Source organism: Neolamprologus multifasciatus, chromosome 6 (genome assembly GCF_963576455.1).
Source record: "Neolamprologus multifasciatus chromosome 6, fNeoMul1.2, whole genome shotgun sequence".
Taxonomy (NCBI): Eukaryota; Metazoa; Chordata; class Actinopteri; order Cichliformes; family Cichlidae; genus Neolamprologus; species Neolamprologus multifasciatus.
Window position 1 is genome coordinate 36035298 of NC_140444.1, and position 18589 is coordinate 36053886.

At 39.2% G+C, this 18589-nt stretch overlaps 2 protein-coding genes across 4 annotated transcripts in view; one reads left to right on the forward strand and one right to left on the reverse strand.

Moving 5' to 3' along the window:
• The window catches only part of ifngr1 (interferon gamma receptor 1), a 136702-nt gene that overhangs the window by 111036 nt on the left and 7077 nt on the right, over positions 1 to 18589 (reverse strand). Inside the window, exons 5-7 of one of the 3 annotated variants that reach the window (XM_085164155.1) lie at positions 17441 to 17612; positions 15299 to 15432; positions 14809 to 15189 (exon numbers count right to left, since the gene is read on the reverse strand). In XM_085164155.1, coding sequence (XP_085020281.1) covers positions 14821 to 15189; positions 15299 to 15432; positions 17441 to 17612 — 675 coding nt within the window. In that variant the 3' untranslated portion in view covers positions 14809 to 14820. Of the gene's footprint in view, positions 1 to 12387; positions 15190 to 15298; positions 15433 to 17440; positions 17613 to 18589 lie in introns of those variants that run through there. The other 2 variants (XM_085164156.1, XM_085164154.1) reach the window with 2 other exon arrangements.
• On the forward strand, positions 958 to 10914 carry ltv1 (LTV1 ribosome biogenesis factor). The gene is made up of 11 exons (XM_085164151.1): positions 958 to 1146; positions 2920 to 3051; positions 3389 to 3580; positions 3676 to 3763; positions 5534 to 5666; positions 6233 to 6461; positions 7512 to 7639; positions 7732 to 7874; positions 9222 to 9274; positions 9688 to 9888; positions 10508 to 10914. The coding sequence occupies exons 1-11, from the start codon at positions 1144 to 1146 to the stop codon at positions 10616 to 10618; spliced, it is 1413 nt and encodes a 470-aa protein (XP_085020277.1). The 5' UTR covers positions 958 to 1143; the 3' UTR covers positions 10619 to 10914.

Genomic DNA, 18589 nt, shown 5'->3' on the forward strand with positions numbered 1-18589 from the left:
AGAAAAAGAAGATTTATTCATAACACACATGAAAAGACCCAGGAAAACCGAGTAAACGATAAAAACGATAACAAAATAACGCTGAAAACCGATAAAAACCCTGAAAACCATACATTTCACACCTGAGCCTCAACTCTCGCGGCCCGGTACCAAATGACTCACGGACCGGTACCGGGTTGGTTCTACTCCAGCGGGTTGGGGACCGCTGGAGTAGAAGATTAATGTTTCTTATTCAAGGAAATTGCTAGAAATGAAGCCAGCTCAGCCTCAAAAAAGCTGAAAACCTGTTCATCAATAGATATAGCCATCTTTTTTTAAAGTTCTTTATAAATTGGTTTGTCGTGCGTTGCACTGAATTATTTAGTACATGAAAAAGCCTTGTGTATTTTAACATGAGAATTTAATCGTATTTGCTGAAACGAATTGTTCAACGATAACAGCATTTTTCTTTTCTTTTCTGTCTTTCTTTTTTCTTTTTGCTTGTACGGTGGTTTCTCCAGAACAAGTGTTAATAATAATTGTCGATATAGTAAGTGCACTATTGAGAACACCTGTCTGCACATTGTGTCCAGCAGATGTCACTGTGGAGACACGTAAAACTGTTTTGAAACCTTGATACAAATGGCACAAATGCTTTGAACGTTTCAGTGTTTCATAAAAACTTCCTTTGCTCATCACTAACACATATAATACGTTGTGGCGACCCCTAAAGGACCGAAAAATAATTTTGTTTTTCGGCACTATATAAATAAAGTTGCGTGGGGAAAAAAATATTGGAATATACTAACTCCATAATGTCGTGGAATTAAATTACACATACATGACACGCAGGAATCACGAATAATATTATAAATATAAACATAGTTTTAAATATTTTACAACATTATTTATTTTGTGTGGGAAAGAAAACCTTATCGTAGCATATCAGTGCTTTCATATCGATGCCTATAACCCCCTTAGGCTTGGTAATGGTTCTTTCCAGTAATGGTAGCATCAGCGTGGTGAAGGTGAAGGCAGCGTGTATAAACAACGGAGAAAGAGTGAGCATTCAAACGGTTACATGTTGTAGCAGCTACCCGTGAATCGAGATTTGAAGACCTTTTCGCTTGACCCGTCGGAAAACAGGAGAGACTCTATAACAAAATGGTAAGATATTGCTAGGCTAAGGCAGCTAATGTTGTTAGCTAGCAGTGGCTAACGTGCCAATTCCCCAAGAAACTGGTAAAACAAATTGATTAGCGAGAGGTTGTGATAGCTTTATAATTAGAAGTAGACATTGAAAACTTAAAAATAAGTTAAATAAAAAGTGTCTTGTTAATCCTATTCATGTGAGCTAGAGAGTTTACCCATGAACTCAAATGATCTAAAAGAGTCTCTAAAACATTGTCAGCGGTTTGTTGTACCCTGCTCAAAGAGTTGGACGTAAGTAATAAAGTGGCATCTCACACAGCATTAGCAACTACATTACAAAACGAAGTTGTTATAGGTGTTAACTACAGTAGGATTAAAAACTTAAGGTAGGTAGGTAGGTGAGGGGAAAACATATTAGTTGACTGAAGTAAAAACAAGTCTTTAAAACAAACAAACAAAATTTTACTGTGTGTAAAATGCCATCAAAAAGTCAATTAAGTTTTATTCTTTCTCGCCTGTCTTTCTGTCTCCTTTCACTTTTTAAAGGTTGCCATGTTAGAAAAAATATTTTGCCCTGCCATGCTGTTTATTGATGTGGCAAATGAATGGTTTATGAAAATATATCTAAATCTGTCCTCAGTAATCAGTAATGATCATGTCTCACCTCTAGTCTTCTCTGTCTTAATTTCAGGTTTTCACCATGTGTTGTAGATAGTTCAGGAGGTTAACTCAACCCAGCAGTCTACTTTCGGGTACTGTTTAGAATACCAGAATAGGGAGGATGGTGTAGGTTTAAGTTTATTACATTGATACATATAAACCAACAAGACAGTGTCCATCACTGTGACAACAGCGTTTGTTTTCATTCAAAGGCTTTATGGTTTTTCCTATAACACCTGGTGGGCCGGTCTCTAGTCAAAATGCCCGGGCCGATTTTTTGTCCCAGTCCAGTCCAGCCCGTAAGGAATCCGTGTTACGTTTGCTTATTGAGAACACTATTGCGTGACGATCCCCACGGTGTTGTATTTGTATTGTAATACAGTACTGAGCATTGAATCAGCTCTAGTTTGTTTATATTTTGTTTCGAATCAGCCAGACTTTGTTGTATTGTTGAAAGAGGTCTTGAGTAATGGGCATTTAGGCTTTCAGAAGTCTTTCAAAGTTTCTCTCCGGCTGCTTTTTCACTCAAAGGATGAAACACATTTTTGACTACACAAAACTGGCATCTTGGCAGAAAGAACCAATTTTAAATTGTATCTGTAGACACTACATCAGATCAACAGTTTCTGAAAGTCATGCCCTTAAGAAAATGGTGAAAATCTAATAAATGCCTGAAACAAGAGATGCATCTCTTGTGTGAATGTGAGAGTGAATGAATAGTGGCATTGTAAAGTGCTTTGGGTGCCTTGAAAAGCGCTATATAAATCCAATCCATTATTATTATCATCTAACCTTTCAGGTGGTCCACTTACTGTTTTCAGTGTAATAAGGATGGATGTAAGAAGCCACTCAGAAAGAAGGGAAGCAGGGAGAAAAGCCTGTGTGCACCTTCTTGGTGTGTTTCCGAGTGTGTTTGCACTTGTTTCAATAAAAACCTGCACCTATTTCCAATTTTATTAGCAAAATTTAAAGAAGGAAGAGTGACTCAAGGCCTTTTCAGCATATTGTTACTTTCACGATCATCTTAAATCAGATAGATTTGAACATGCTTGTGTCTTGCTTGGCATAAGTCTAGTTTAAAAAAAAAAAGGAAAGAAGAAGAATTAAATTATTTTCTGTTTCTTTCAGCCCCATCGAAAGAAGAAGGCATTTATTGACAAGAAGAAGGCTGTGACCTTTCACCTCGTCCACAGGAGTCAAAAGGACCCTCTGGCTGCAGATGAGAAAGCGCCACAGCATGTCCTCTTGCCTGCCACAAAGGTACAACCTTGCTGTTCTGATCATAAGTCTTTTTACTCATGTTCACAGGATGTGTGTTTAATGTCTGATTTTATAGCTGTTTTTATCTTTTATTGGTTTTTAAGAACCCTAAAGGGGGTTAAACTGTTCAGGACTTCACAATTAAAAAGGAATCAGCAAAGTCATTTGTCATAATTAGAGTTGTTATTTCTTCTTTTGTATTTGTTTAATCACGTTCTTCTGCTCTGATTTCCTTTGGTCAAACTAAAGGGGCTACGACCCGGTGGCTAATATTTCACTTCATTTCAGAAATGCCTTGTTAATGTGATGCTGTGATCATGTGTTTGTTGTTGCTTAGGTGGAAACGGAGAAGAGGCGTGAGGAGCAGCGGAAATTTGGCGTATTCTTTGATGATGATTATAACTACCTTCAGCACCTGAAGGAGGCGTCGGGCCCATCTGAGCTCGTGTACTCTGACAGACAGCCTCTTTCCCTCCAAGATGAAGAGGAGGAGAATGAGGGGGGAAAAATCGTGCACAAGGACAATCCTGTGAGTTGCTGTGAAACATTTTTAACAGACTTGTGCATCATCTAGTTACTCTGAGGAATTGATCTAAAATGATCCCTGTGTTGTTCAACGAGCAGGCCGCCTCCATCAACCTGCCTTCTTCAGTGTTCGCCTCAGAGTTTGAAGAGAAGGTGGGACTTTTGAACAAAGCTGCTCCCATTTCAGGTAAACAACCCATCACTTAAAATGGAATAAAGTGTTTTAGGACCTTTTATCAAGCTTCTAAAAGAATAGTTATCTTAATAACTTGGATATAAATCATCATTAAATACTGTCTGAATGTTGTCGCTCAAGATTTGCCACACTAATTACTAGAGATGGACCGATCCGATATTACGTATCAGTATCGGTCCGATACTGACCTAAATTACTGGATCGGATATCGGAGAGAAATAAAAAATGTAATCGATCCATTAAATATCAGAAAAGCACCTCACAAAACTTGCTTAAAACTTGCTTAGAACTTAACAACCTTCTCCCTCCCTCTCCTGCTGCTACTTCAATCGTGAAACTGATCAATGATCAGCTGATCGTCTTTTCTGTCGAGAGTCCGTCTCTCTGCTTCGTTTTTGGCCCACTTCGCACCAGAAAGAGGAAACCAGCGGCTGAACAACAGCAGCACGTTTAACCTTGATAAGCTGTTGTTAGAATTTATTTATTATTACTTTCTACACCAGGATGCTTTTCTACGTAGCTGACGGCTGGTAAGTGTGCAGGAGCGGATCTAGCAAAGTTTAGCCAGGGGGGCCGATAGGGCATTAACAGGGAAAAGGGGGCACAAAGACATACTTTTCTTTTTTATTCTCATTTAAAATGTCTAGTTTTTAATAAATAATTATCTGAATCTTACACCCAAAGTTTTAATCTGATGTAAAATGTATAGAAGTCCATTACTGTATATAGTAACTGTTAAGTCTAATATACCCTAGTAAGCTATACTACTTTTTCCTTGGGGAAAGTACCATCTGTGCAGTCTGCAATTCTGTTGAAGAAAGATGTTGAATCTATTTAATTATTCTTGAAAAATAATTGATTTTTGTGCATTTTTTTTCCACACTGCATCAAATTAAAGTTGATTACGTCAATTAAGCATCATGAGGTGGAGGGTGGGGGGTGGTTCCCTATTTTTTTTGCTGGGAGTTTGCAACCCTATTAGTTAGGTTGCTTAATATTTCTGCTAAGTACTCTGTAAAATACCAGAATAGGAAGGATGGAGCAGGTTTAAGTTTATTAGATTGATCAGTGTTGCTGAACTTACATTTGTTTTAGATCCGTGCTTGTCAAACATGCAAATTACAACACAATATGCAAAAATTATTTGCAGAGTCATGTGGTGGGAGTCAGTTTGTGGTGTCATATCTAGAGATGAGAATTGATAAGAATTTAGCGATTCCATTATCGATATCACTTATCGATTCTCATTGGCTCCACTTTGAGAGTCGCCACCATCTCTACGCAACATATGAAAGACATTACATTCATGCAAATTAATTACATGTTGTCTGCTATTTCCCCTCTTTGTTCTGGTCATTGATAAAAATAAAGTTATAACACATGATACACGGAATACTTTAAGGTAATGCAGTATGTTACTTAATTACTCCCTGGAGAAAGACGGTCGTTATACTACTCGTTACTTTACTTTACTACTGTCTCATAATTTCAGTTAACAGTAGAAACCAACAGGCTACGACTCCCACACGAACCCCTCTCCGTGACCCGTTTCTGCTTCTGCAGTAAAGTGAGCACAGCGTAGAGCTCAATACATCGATACTTTGTGTAAAATTTTGTTTCACTATAATAATATAGACATTTACATAAATATACTTTGTTTCATATTAAAGATAATGTGTTAATTCTAACATGTGATGCAACCTAAAACCAACCTTCAGCTCCTGACGTCACAGTGAAACTGTCTTATACATTTTCCTCCAGGACCCCGGCTCGACATGGATCCGGACATTGTAGCTGCGCTCGACGATGACTTTGATTTTGAGAACCCCAACAACATCCTGGACGATGATTTCATCATCAGAGCAAACAGTGGGACTGGAGCTGTGGACATGGAGTAAGAATTTCAATAGTCAAAATTTTCTTTTTATTCCTCAAAGGTTATTTATGTATTTTATAAAAACAAGATTATTCCAGATTTGTGATTCTAGACATTTAGAGACTTTTGTAAAGCCCGAATGAAACTGTAACTGCAAGGCTGATTTCTATGCCTAAAAATTCATTTTCGCTACAGCAACATTGTTTAAATGTGACTTTTGGTGCCTTAACTTTTATAACACAATCAGAAAAGTATTTTCTGATCATCAAAACACCCCAATCTAAAACTTGAGCTGTATCTCAATCCATTTTGAATAGAACAGGAAGTCCAGGGCTCGCAAAATCGCTAGCCCGACGTCCCGGTGCTAGCGATATCTCCGGTCGGGCGACCAAAATCTATCCGACGGGCGGGGCTGAGATAGATTTTGGTCGAGCGATTTTGCGAGCCCTGTGTTCAGAGTGCATGTAGATGTTAGCTGGCACAGCCAGTATTTAATATATTTAACCTAATGAATATATTTAATACAGTGCAAAAATTCTGTCATATCCTGTTGTAATTGTTTGTATTTGTGTAACCTGTGATAGAGGAGACGGTCATGATGATGATGATGATGACGAGTGGGAGGACACAGATGAGGAAGGCGACTTTGACTCTGAAGGCGGTTTTTCCAGCAACGAGGACGCGGAAGCGGACGGTCGAGAGTTTCTGTTCATGGACGAGGAGACGAAGAGTCGCTTCACTGAGTACTCGCTGACATCGTCTGTGATGAGGAGGAACGAGCAGCTCACCCTGCTGGACGACCGCTTTGAAAAGGTGAACATTTTTGCATTCGAGTCTTTTCTCTGTGAGGAACTCTCCCCATCTTCATGTAAAAGTGACAAATGAAGCACCTGAGATAAACAGAGTGCAACTACAGAAAGTTAAGTACTGATTTCAAATGTTCAGTAGTTGAAGAGAGAAAACCCGGTGGCCTTGATCACATCCTCAGAGCATTTGGTGTGTAACGAGCGACTGCTGGGTGCTGATGTGCTTCACAGAACACAAAAGAAGTAAATGTGCTCCTTTCTGTTGTTATTTCAGTTCTATCGCTGTGTCCCAAAATGTCGGCTGCATCCTTCGGAGGACCCGGCCTTCGCGGCCTACGTGGGCCGGGTCCTTCAAAGACCGAGAAGGCCGGAAGTGCGAGGCTGTGAAATGGGACGGTCTAGCCTTCAGATTTGCGTCGCCGCTGTGTCGGTGGAGTTTTATAAACTCGTCCGTCTGCTCCTTGCTATCTAAAATATAACAGGACACTGGCGTAAATTCTCAACCGTCTCACACTTCTGTTTAATCAGTTTTCTGTTTAACGTTTATTCAGCTGTGTGAAAATCCCGGAGGAACAACCCGATGGATTAATAAAGTTTTATTTAATCTAATAACTTTGATCTCAGCCAAACCGATTTACTCCGGCACACTTTTGCAAATATGCGATGTCTTGATAAACTGAGCAGATATTTGAAGTTTACACAGGTACTTTCTCGCCTTAAAATATGTTAAAAGTTTATTTTGTGACCCAGAAAGATTAATAAGAGTAATTTTAAAACTTAGTAGCGGCCGCCATTGTTGGCAGCTGAAATTTGGCTGGGCCGCGCTATGAATTCTGGGATATGGTGTGCCACGAAGGACACACACGACCCATCCTTCAAATTCGGGGAAATGAAGGACGCATTTGAAGGAGTTGATTGGGACAGCCTTCGTCGCCTGGCTGTGACGTAATCGGCCTTCAAATGCGGCCTCCGGAGGATGCAGCCGACGTTTTGGGACTCAGCTTATGTCTTTTCACACTACATGAAAGCTCACACTTCCTGTATGGTGCCGTTTCAGTTTTATGAACAATTTGATGATGATGAGATCGGTGCGCTGGACAACACTGAGCTGGAAGGGTTCATCGAACCAGACAGTGTTCGTCTGGATGAAGTCCTCAAAGACTACTTCAAACAGAAAGAGAAGGAGTGAGTGATATTTCATTCTTTTAGTGGTGCGGCTTTAAATTATCTATTTGATTAATGTGTGTGGGTTTTTTCCCCTCTGTTTTGTGGATCAGGTCTCTGAGGCCGGAAGATTTAGGTCCCAAAGGGCTTCCTGTTGTGAGGGAGGAGGAGGAGGAAGATGAGGATGAAGAAGAAGAGATGGAAACCGTTGTTGTTGAAGCTCCAGAAGAGAAGTGGGACTGTGAAACAATCATCAGTGAGTTTTTATATCATGTTATGTAAAGTTCTCTTTTATTCATCCAAGTTTTTAACATTTTAAACAGATTTCTTGATCTGTGACATCGTTCGGGAGAACAAACAAACACATTTATCTTTCCAGAGATATTTAAATGCAGAATATTACTGCGTAAAAGTCTTGAGCCCTCATTTCTTTGTATTTCACGTCCACTTTTTTATGTAATTTTTCAAGTTCTCCTGATTCTCTGATGGTTTTCTAAGTGTTTCTTTAGTTTTTCACTCATTTTCAGTGATTGTACATGAGCATTTTCATAGGAATGTCTTTTTGTGTTTAGCCTCTGAACCCTTTATCACCCAGGTGATGCAAAATCATTTGTTCAGGAACCATTTAAATGAGTAATGTGAAGCGCACATGGTGAAATGTAGGCAGAGCTGATTTCCCTGTCTTCAGACAGCACTACCTTGTGAATGCTTTGTGCTACCATGACAAACCAAATATCCCTGTAAAGCTCAGCTTCTCTTCTTACTGACAGAGTTACAGTCATTTAAAAGGAGCTGTGAAATGGCCCTGCTGACGTGCCGGTGGTTTAAAAAAAAAGAAAAGGAAATTTAACACTGACCTGTGAAGCATTGAAGACTATAAAATTCCCCTAACTGAAGGAATGAAATGACAAAAGTGCTTCAGATGATATCTTTAGGCATGTTGCTTCTTGCCTAAAGATATAATCACTACAAGCCTTTTCAAAGAAACAACTTCCCATTTCTTTAGTTGCATTTACAAAAATGCCATAGATACTACAGTTTGACAGGCATAAAATAATATTTATTGTACCAGCAGCGTGATTTTTCAAAGCATAATCAGCCAAAACTTGGTATGACATAGTGTGGTGAGCAGTGCCTTTAATATCTTAAGGGAAAAGGACATGTGAACAACAAAGGAAACAACAGCACAACAAAGGCCTGAATGATGCATCTGGCTCCTATGTTGAACCATCTAGTTTTTAGCCTCATTAGAACTGGATTCAGTGGAAGGATGGCTGTCAAAAAATGTGAAGAAAAGCCAAAGTACACAAGAACTGGACTGAAAATCAGTGGCAGGTCTTATGGAGTGATGATCAAATATGAGACCTTTGGCTCAGATCATTGGCAGGATGTCTGAGATGGTACAACAGTGAGAATCTACAGACTTGTGCAAAATAATGTAAAACAATTATTTTGGAAGTCTTGCTTTTGGATGAGTGCAGCTCCAACAAACTGTGTTGAGATTACTTTATGGTGTTGGTTGAATTTATTGTTCAGTAGTGGTGGGAAGTGTAATATCTTTATTCTACAGATGATCTTTTTATCCATTTCTTTTCTCCTCCAGGTACATACTCCAACATGTATAACAGACCCAAAGTCATCGAAGAACCTCAAAAGGTAAAAAACAAAGACTGGAATTTTTTTTTTTTTTTTTACAAATGTTAGGGAATATAGCCGTGCATGCTCGATCTTCCTGATTATTAGGTGGATTCGGTTCATCTGGACGTAGCGAGAAATGTTTAGTGGTCTCTCCACTGAAAACGCTTCAAAATTCTGAAAAACTCTTGAATCTATTTCATTTTAATCCTGTGGTTGTTGTCAGTAATGTGACTTATGAATCCATCCATTTGCTTCTGCTTATCCTTTTCAGGGTCGTAGGGGTGCTGGAGCCTATCCCAGCTGTCTTAGAGCGAGACAGCTGGGCTAGGCTCTTATAAAAACGCTTAGAAAATGTGTTTGAGTCATTTTTTTAAGGTTTATTATTTATGTTTATTCACGTGTGGTCTGAATTGAATTCTCTCTGTCTTTAGCCAAAGCCGATCCGCGTTTCCAGTAAGACGGGCATCCCTCTAGACGTGCTCCCAGCCAGAGGCCTCACAGCCAAGCAGGCAGAGCGCATGACGAGGATTAACGACACAGACCTGCCTCGTGTCTCCGCTCAGCCTCGAAGCAAAGAGGAGAGCACAGGAGAGAGGAAGGCCAGGAAACAGGCTATCAAGGAAGAACGTAAGGTGAGGAAGTCTGTCCCTGCCTCTGAACAGTTTGGAACCAAATGATGAAATCACACCACCTGTGACCTGACACGAGCAGGTCAGCGAGGTCTCCATCATCAGCATGAGTTAATTTTGACCTAGTCTCTCTGTACTGCTGAGCCCCAAATGTGGATTAGTACACTGCTGAAAATATTCTCCTTTTAACAGAATAAAACTGCACTGACCAGCTGTTTTTTTAGACCAAGTGTTTATGAAGTATTTATAAAAATTGAGAGCGAGGAGCCTGTTTGGGGATAGACAGATTATTGAGGAATAAGTCAATGTTGGTTTTGATCTTTTCTTGGAATTTGTTGACAGTCAGAATGACAAAGGTCTAATTCTTTAACCCAGCCAAAGATTAACGAGCTGAAGAAGTCATTGAAATGAGTCTAATCCAAGTGCAAACTGGGGTAAATACTTTGGTATCCTGTGCTGACTAGGCTCAGTTATTTATTTATTTATTTTAATGATGAAATATGTGATGTTACAAAGCCTTCCCACAGAATGGAAGCTGTGATTATGCCATGAAGACATTTGTAGAATATCAGTTTTACATTTTGATTCCTGATATTTTTTATTTTATTGTATTTTTCTTTAGGAAAGAAGAGTTGAAAAGAAAGCCAATAAAATCGCATTCAAGGAGGAAAAAGCCCGACAGGAGAAGCAAATGTTGAACCTGAGGACAAATGTTCAAGGCCTGAAGCTTTAGCAGCTGCCTGCCAGGCCTGTGCCTACACTGACTTTTCAACTGGTCACATGTTGCTCTTCACCTCAGTGGATGACAGAACAGGAAATCATGGCAAATGAGAGGAGGGGGGTGTCGGGAAGTTTTGGTTTCCCCAAATCATCCAATTCATTCAGGAAAGAGCAAAAATTTAATTTCATCTCCAGTAATCCGGCTCAGGATATCGTGCTGTTGAAGGAATACTGAAGGACAGGCTGTCACGCTTCAGTCATGCCTGTCAAATATGAATTTTGCGCCTTTATTAAAAATACTTTAATCCAGGTTTTTGAGATTCTTTCTTTAAGTCTTGTCATGCTGTACTTTTACCACAGGTGATAAGGTGGATGATTCTGTGTTAACCATAATAAAATTAATATGCTGCTTAGATATGATTATCATCAATTTAAAAAAAACACTGTATATAATGTTTAACAGGTCTGCATTTTAGTTGTACAGATACTTTCTTATGAGCCTGTTTGTCTCATAGTGAATGAGATGCGTCCGGTCTGAAGAGCCGAGTTTGTACGAGTAGTTTCTGAGCATTTTTATGATTATAATCAGAGTAATTTGGTCACTATATGATGTTATGAAATAAGCTTACATTGTGCACAGGCACATAAGCTTTATCGAACTCAAGATACACATTTAACACATCTCTAAACTATTACTGTAAATACAAGATGTTTATCTTTTGTGCATTTCATAAACTTTACATTTTGTACTAATTCATAGGTGTTCACTGAAGGGCTGAGATATCGACACATTTAGCATAATTAAAAGAAAAAACCAACATCAATACAATTAAACTGTTTGATTGCTACACAAGACTAAGTCCTTCTGTGCTTTGTAGATCCAACTAATCACCAGCAGGGGCTGATGAAGCTCTGTAGTTGAAACAGGAGAAAGTGCTGTCCTCCTCTTCAAACAGAGATGAGCTCTGACGCCCATCAAGCAAAACAGGGATCAGCTGCAGCACAAATTTTACTAACATTGCTATGGCAACTTGTTTGCTAGCCACGTGTCTAAACTGAGCTGTGAGCAACAAATAAGGATAACGAGGTGGAGTACAAACAACAATTTAGAGGGTTTTGAGTTTTATTTTTTATTTTGTCACTTTAAACACCTAACCTGCAACAATTTCACATCTTTACTGGTGGAATGTGAGATTCAGCCTGAAGTAAAGTTTTGTGAAACACAAGCAGAGAAAAACAGGAAATTAAAAAAAGGCTCTTTGTAGACGAGTGTCTCTGCCTTCATATTTAAACAGAAAAATGACTAAAGTCAGGAGTTAAAGTGGGTATGGCGAAGAAAAAAATCACTTCGATTTAAGTTGCAGTAATTTCTATTGATTCTATTTCTATAGGGCCAGTGGATTTCTTATATGCAGGCTGTGATCAGCTGTGCTGCTCTGACATCCAGATTTAATTGACTTCGACAGGATTAGAGCAGATCATGTATCATGCTGTCTTTATACATGAAGGCGACTGAATAATCAGTTAAAATTTACATGTTCCCTGTTACACTGACAGTGAACACCACGCAGCACTTCAACCTACTACGTTACTGTAAACGTCACCACTGAACTGCAAACCAGTTTAACCTGCTCTGAACTACCACATTACTTTTACATGGGTTCATCTGCTGATCTGCAGATAAGCTTTTCAGGCCTGTCACGTTGGTTTAGTCACTTGTTCAGTTTCTCAAAAGGAGCGGGTATTTTGTTTTCCAAGAACACATCATGCTGAAATATGGCAAGTTATTGGCTAATTGCTCTTAGGAAATCACCCGAGTGGTGCAAAAAAAAAGTATTTTACTAGTGCCTAGACAACGTTTTAAATGGTTTCTTTGCCAAGTTGTTTGCATAGTGTTGCCTTTTTAAAGCTTTAATGAACCATGATCTAAAATAAATGAGTCTGAAGAATTTTAAACATATAAAGAAATGATTGCTTGCTGTTCAAGACATTTTTGCTTCAGTTTGGAGTAGTAGTTCAATTTTTTATTAGTCTATTAATTAGCAGGATTATGTGTTTTCTACCGTATTTGATTGTACCCTACAATTTATGCATGTAACTTAGTCATTTAACCTTAGCAAGTTAGTGAGCAAGTAAGACCCTTGGTGTTTTTATCCAAATATATGACTTGAGTTTAAATAAAACATGACAGCAACCACCAGTATTTCTTACTTTTGTGGGTTGGATCATAATCGAAGAAGTTATCCTGGCAAGTTTCAATGTGATATTATATAAACTTAAATAATGCTCACAAAAACTAAAAAATACAAAAACACATTTTCTGGCCAGTTCAAATGTCCACTTCAACAGCAATCCACTCAATTTATTAATAAAAAGCATGGCAACTGTTGACGTTAGCATTTACACTAAAATATGAGCAAAATGAAAAAAAGCACTGTATCTGGTCAGGATAGTGTCGTGGAAGAAATATGTATGATAATGCAAAATCATTACATTTCAGAAAATAGATATTACAAATATTCTTACTTTAAGTAATCCACAATGGAAGATTAATAGTTATATTAGAAAATTCTTTCCTTCTTTTCACCTGTAATGCATCCCCTTACATTTGATTTGTACTGGAACACTTCAAGTCACACCCAGCCACAAACAGTCGTCACTGCTGGCAATAAAATCATAAAAGTTCTGAATAAATGATCAAAACAAGACAGAAGCAATTTTCCGGGTTCCTGCCGATTTTAACGTGCCGTCTCATCCCCACAGGATAAAATGTGTTTACATTCCTTCTTGTTATGCAATAAAGAGGAGAGAGCAGGCCTACATGTTTCAGTCAGAGGAAAAACTCATGTTTGATACGTTTTCATGTTATTAGTGATGCTGGAAGCAAACATTCTTGGTCAATGCACATAAAAAATTAAAAAATCATTCCAGTGTCCAACCTTTAAAGAGAATATGATCATATAAGCTGTACAAAAATACCTTTAATACAACAATATTTTACACTTCCCACATCATAGAAAAAAACAAAACATCAACCCTGAAGTAAACAACAATCCTGCGTGCCTATGAGGCAAGCAGAAGAAAGGCACTAACCCATGGCCTACAGAGCAGGTTTTGCCGGCTGCAGTTTTTCCAAACAACAGGCAGCACAGGTGTGGCACCGTCAGCAGCATTGAAAGGTAGTTGTGACACCTGCAGTTCTGCTGTCAGGAGTGGAAAATCCCTGGTTTATCTCTGACTATTCATGCAAAACCCTTACAATGGCTCTAAAGCATTTTTAAGAGTGTTTAAGGGTCAATACAACAAAAAGACAGAAAAACAATCATGTTTATTTATCCTGTTATAGATAGTTGGGTTTTATTTGAGCTACTGGCCTCGTGACAGACTTTCCCCCAGGGTGAGTCTCAGACAGGCTCCACTGTCTTAGATATAAAGTTAAGAGACCAGATGGACGGACGCTCCTGTCCCAAATGTCTTACACACACCGTCGGCTGGTATCGGCTCCAGCCACGCTATGACACTGCTTTGATAAGCCCCAACACAAATTTAGAAAATTAATGGAAGCAATACAATACAAAAAGATGCAAATACATTATATTTTTTTTAGATTGGATAATATGGTTGCCCCTGACAATCAGTAGATATTTGCACCTTTCACTGCAACTGCTTTCAATGGATCAAAGTAGTAGTTAATATTCCAACAACCTCCTTTGGATTTATCTACATCAGTCAGTCACCTCACTGCACTGAAAAAAGTCCAGACTGATCACTTCTCTGCAGCATGTAGCGAAAAAAGCACAAAGCAGAGAAGCTCCACTCCACAGTGAAAGGAAACACTGTCACATAGCACTGCTGAGCCCGAAACAATAATAGGCAGGTGATTTTAATATTGTGCCAGATCACTTTATATATAGACATATATGTTCAGCAGAGATTAAAAGACGGTATGTAAAAGTTGTCTATTATCCTTGCATCTGATGCAGGGGCAGAAACCAGCAGAGATCCAGCTAGCTGCCTCTGTAACCAGACAGAAAACAGCTGGAAGACAAAGACGTCCAGCTTGCTTCCCTGAGACAACCAAGTCTGTCAGTGCAGTGTTAACCACTGGCCCAATATGTTCAAAAGGCAAAAATAAAGTGAAGATTTCATATTGTTATAAACTCACATCCCAAAGGTGGGTTTAGATTGTTAACCTTTGATGACCTGAGTCATGACTTAATTCCCAGTGTAACCTGTAACCATGTCTCCACCACCCATGTCCATCATCACATGTGGGCAGTCATAAGCAGACCTTTCTTCAATTGAAACACACTCCGTCTTTACCGAGTCGTCTCCAGAGTCATCATCCGTCCCGCTTCTGTCAGAAGCGCTGCTGTCCAAATGCGGTCTCTCTGCGTAGCAGGAGTTGCTAGGGTTGTAGTCAGAGCCAGCACTGCTGTTGTCTGCAGGCTGACCGGTGTCCTTGAGAAGAACAGTTTCCTCGGGGTCGTCCTGACTGCAGTCTAAGCTTTCGACAGAGATTCGACTAATGTGTGGTCTGGTTGGGTTGGGTGGATGCTTGCTCTGATTCCCTGCACTGTCCTTCTGCAAGGTACAGGAACAGAAAAAACATTTGGCACAAGGTTAAAAAAACCCAGCTAAAGCAACATCATGTCCTGCTTATTTTATTTTAGTTTTTTATTTGACACCTTACCAGAGATGAAGGTAGAGTATCTGAGGGGTTAAATGTCCACGCCTTTAGCTTACAGATGCAAGCTGTTACCACAATGAGAACAAATAAAAGCAAGGTTGACAGCACAGCTCCGAGTATCATCTCATTGAAACCTACTAAAAAAACAAAACATACAAAAGGTCAATTCAGGCACAAAGTAAAGCTAAAACCAAACTAAACAAAAACAACATCAGTTGGTTCTAATTTACAAATCCAACCCATAAACTCATACAGGGCTGCATTTTTTTAAACATCTTCAGCCTGCAGTTACTATCGATCTACCACCCCCAGTGAGATGCTTGCTGTGCGATCACATGCAACAGATGCTCAGGACATGTGCTCACAAATTAGAGACGTGTTCTGCCAGGACATTCTGCACCCCTAACTCTAGTACTCAGCGGATATTTTCAAGCTTCTATGTTGATTTTTGTGGTGTTTACATAACAAAAAGAGTCTCTTCTGAATGCCCTCCCATCAAGTTAATCATGTAGAAAACATGGCTTTATGATGACTGAATGCAGAGCAGAGCATTCAAACATCTCAGACACTACTTAAAAGAATGTTTTATCTACAACTTAATGTCCTTTGGAAATCTATTTAACATGTAGTCATGCTAGCAAATTCTGACCATTTTTCATACCAGTATAGCACCAAAAACAAAAAACAAGCCCCAGATCTCAGCAATGTTACATTAAAGTTTGACCAGTTAAAACGTGACCCAACCAGCCAACCTGTTCTCTTTATGCAAATCTGATGCCCCTAAATATATAATATAGTATAATATTCCCCAAGTATTCCTTCTAGGTCTGCTTCATGAAAACTTTGGTAAACAGTGAAATTAATTTGCAGCAAACACTGTTAGGCGCAGTGTTGGGAAGGTTACTTTTAAAATGTATTCCATTACAGAATACATGCCCCGAAATGTATTCTGTAACGTATTCCGTTACGTTACTCAAAGAGAGTAACGTATTCTGAATACTTTGGATTACTTAATATATTATCATGCTGTTTACAACTACGTGAATGTACTATTGCTGTGATTTATTACTGTCACTGAAGGTCCGCGGCTCCGAACCGTAGTAAAGGGACCTCTGGCTAATACCTCGGGTTCTGTGTCGGGCTAGTAGCCGAAAACTAGCTTTACTTTGTTGTCTGGGTCAACTTTGCTAGCGAGAGACAGAGAGAGGCGTTGAAAGGCTGCTCCAACGGAACTTATTGTTTCAGAGGAAAACACGAACACGGTGTACAGTCGAGTCTTAATAGTTTACTTACAGCTGGGCTCGTCAGGCTCTCTTCTTGGCTGCAGTGGTTATTATTATATTTACATGCTTCCAGCTCCCGTTTCTGCTTGATGACAGCTGGTACTTTTCCTTTTTCTCCCTCCCTCGCTCACAGACACATAACGTGTATGGCAGTCCATTCTCCCTGCAGCACGGACTACACTGCCCATGATGCTACATTCTTTAGAGCTATATCTGTAGCATTCTGCCTATTAGCTTAGCACAACAACAACAAAAAGGCCTCTCTCACCCAGGAAACACACAGAGAGAGCTGCACCCTGTAACCATGGCAACCGTAACGCTGCCACCTGGAACAACAGAACGTAGCTGTCCAAACAAAACCCAAACAGTCCTGACCCGCCACAATATGAAACAGGGAAGTACCGCCGTGTAATCCATTTATTTCAACAAAGTAACTGTATTCTAAATACCACCTTTTTAAACTGTAACTGTAACGGAATACAGTTACTCATATTTTGTATTTTAAATACGTAACGGCGGTACATGTATTCCGTTACTCCCCAACACTGGTTAGGCGTCACCATAATAATATAGTTTACATAAGTCAGTGTTTCAGTGTTTGTATACCAACAATCTGGATATTGTATGAGATGCAAATCACTAAGAGTACAAAAATAATTCATGAATAGCTGGACCTTTAGTCACATTGCAATAATAGAATGAATGAGTTCCCACCCAGAGTTTGCATGAGGCCTGTGCAAATACTGAACTACTTCCTGTTGACAGATGTGCCTGTGCCTTTAGTTTCTCAACTGTGTTGGTCCTAAAACCACTAGTCTCTGTCCCACACCTCCAATAAAAAAATAAAAATAAAAACACTTACATTGGGGAGGTGATACCATGCATGTCTCTGTCTCTTTGAACACCACCTGCTGAGCACCGGTCCTGACTAACAACCATCCGCTCACATTGACGCACTTCTTCACGCCCTCTTTGAATGACACAGTATTACATTGGCAGATTTTTTCATCTGTGCATGACGTTGTGCAGGCTCCCTGAAAGTCACAGAGGAATTTATTAATGTCTTGATTATTCAAGTTAATTACTAGAAATAATGCAGATTATGGTGTTTGTGACACGTAGCGCATTAGTGCGTTATTACCAACAGATGGATTGCTCCCACAAGTGTTTACGAAAATCATGTCTGGCTCCAGGTATTAAATAAGTACTAGATAATATACAACATATTTATTCTTGATTTTCTTCCAGGAGGCAGTTAATATTGTCACTCAATTTTTCAGATGTAGTTTACAACCAGCAAACTTTTGTCTGCAATAAAAGACACGAAAATGTTTTTTGCATCCCAAAAAGCTTCCTGAAAATGATCTTACAGACTCATAACTGCTTCCCAGAGCACAAGGATGTGAATTTGGTCAAAATCTTCACTATCAAGACTCATTTTGTCAGGAATAAGAAAAAAACCCATCTGTATAGACCCAGAGAAACATTTGAGCCTTATCATGAAGGTGACATGGTCCATTAAATAGCAGATAGCCTGTCTTGATGCATTCTCAATCATCCAGGAAAGTAAATCTCCAAAAAGTTGATTCTGTTCATCCGGACGTAGCGTTTTGTGGGAGAAACGTTTCGTCACTCATCCAAGTGAAGCGTATGTCAGTATAGCAGCGGTACAGGGAGTGAAGTGAAGTGAAGAAGTCACTTGGATGAGTGACAAAACGTTTCTCCCACAAAACGCTACGTCCGGATGAACAGAATCAACTTTTTGGAGAGCAGATAGCCTGCATTTATTGCGCATTTATCAAATGATTGACGTAAAAGATTGAGCATGGGAACTGTATTCTGTTATAACCAATAAACACGTTGAAACACATGAACCGGTCTCTTAAAAGGTGGCATGCAGCTTTCATGTTTATTAATGTGTTGATTCTTTTCCTCATAAAGAATATGCAAGGCTTAAAATGAAATCACTACATCTTATAATTATCATCACGGTTTCATTTGTCAAAAAACA

Excerpts from the sequence above, each read along its gene's own strand:
- ltv1 (XM_085164151.1), top strand. Across the intron at positions 5,667-6,232 it reads ACTGGAGCTGTGGACATGGA|AGGAGACGGTCATGATGATG; the intron begins GTAAGAATTTCA and ends AACCTGTGATAG. Across the intron at positions 9,275-9,687 it reads TCATCGAAGAACCTCAAAAG|CCAAAGCCGATCCGCGTTTC; the intron begins GTAAAAAACAAA and ends CTCTGTCTTTAG.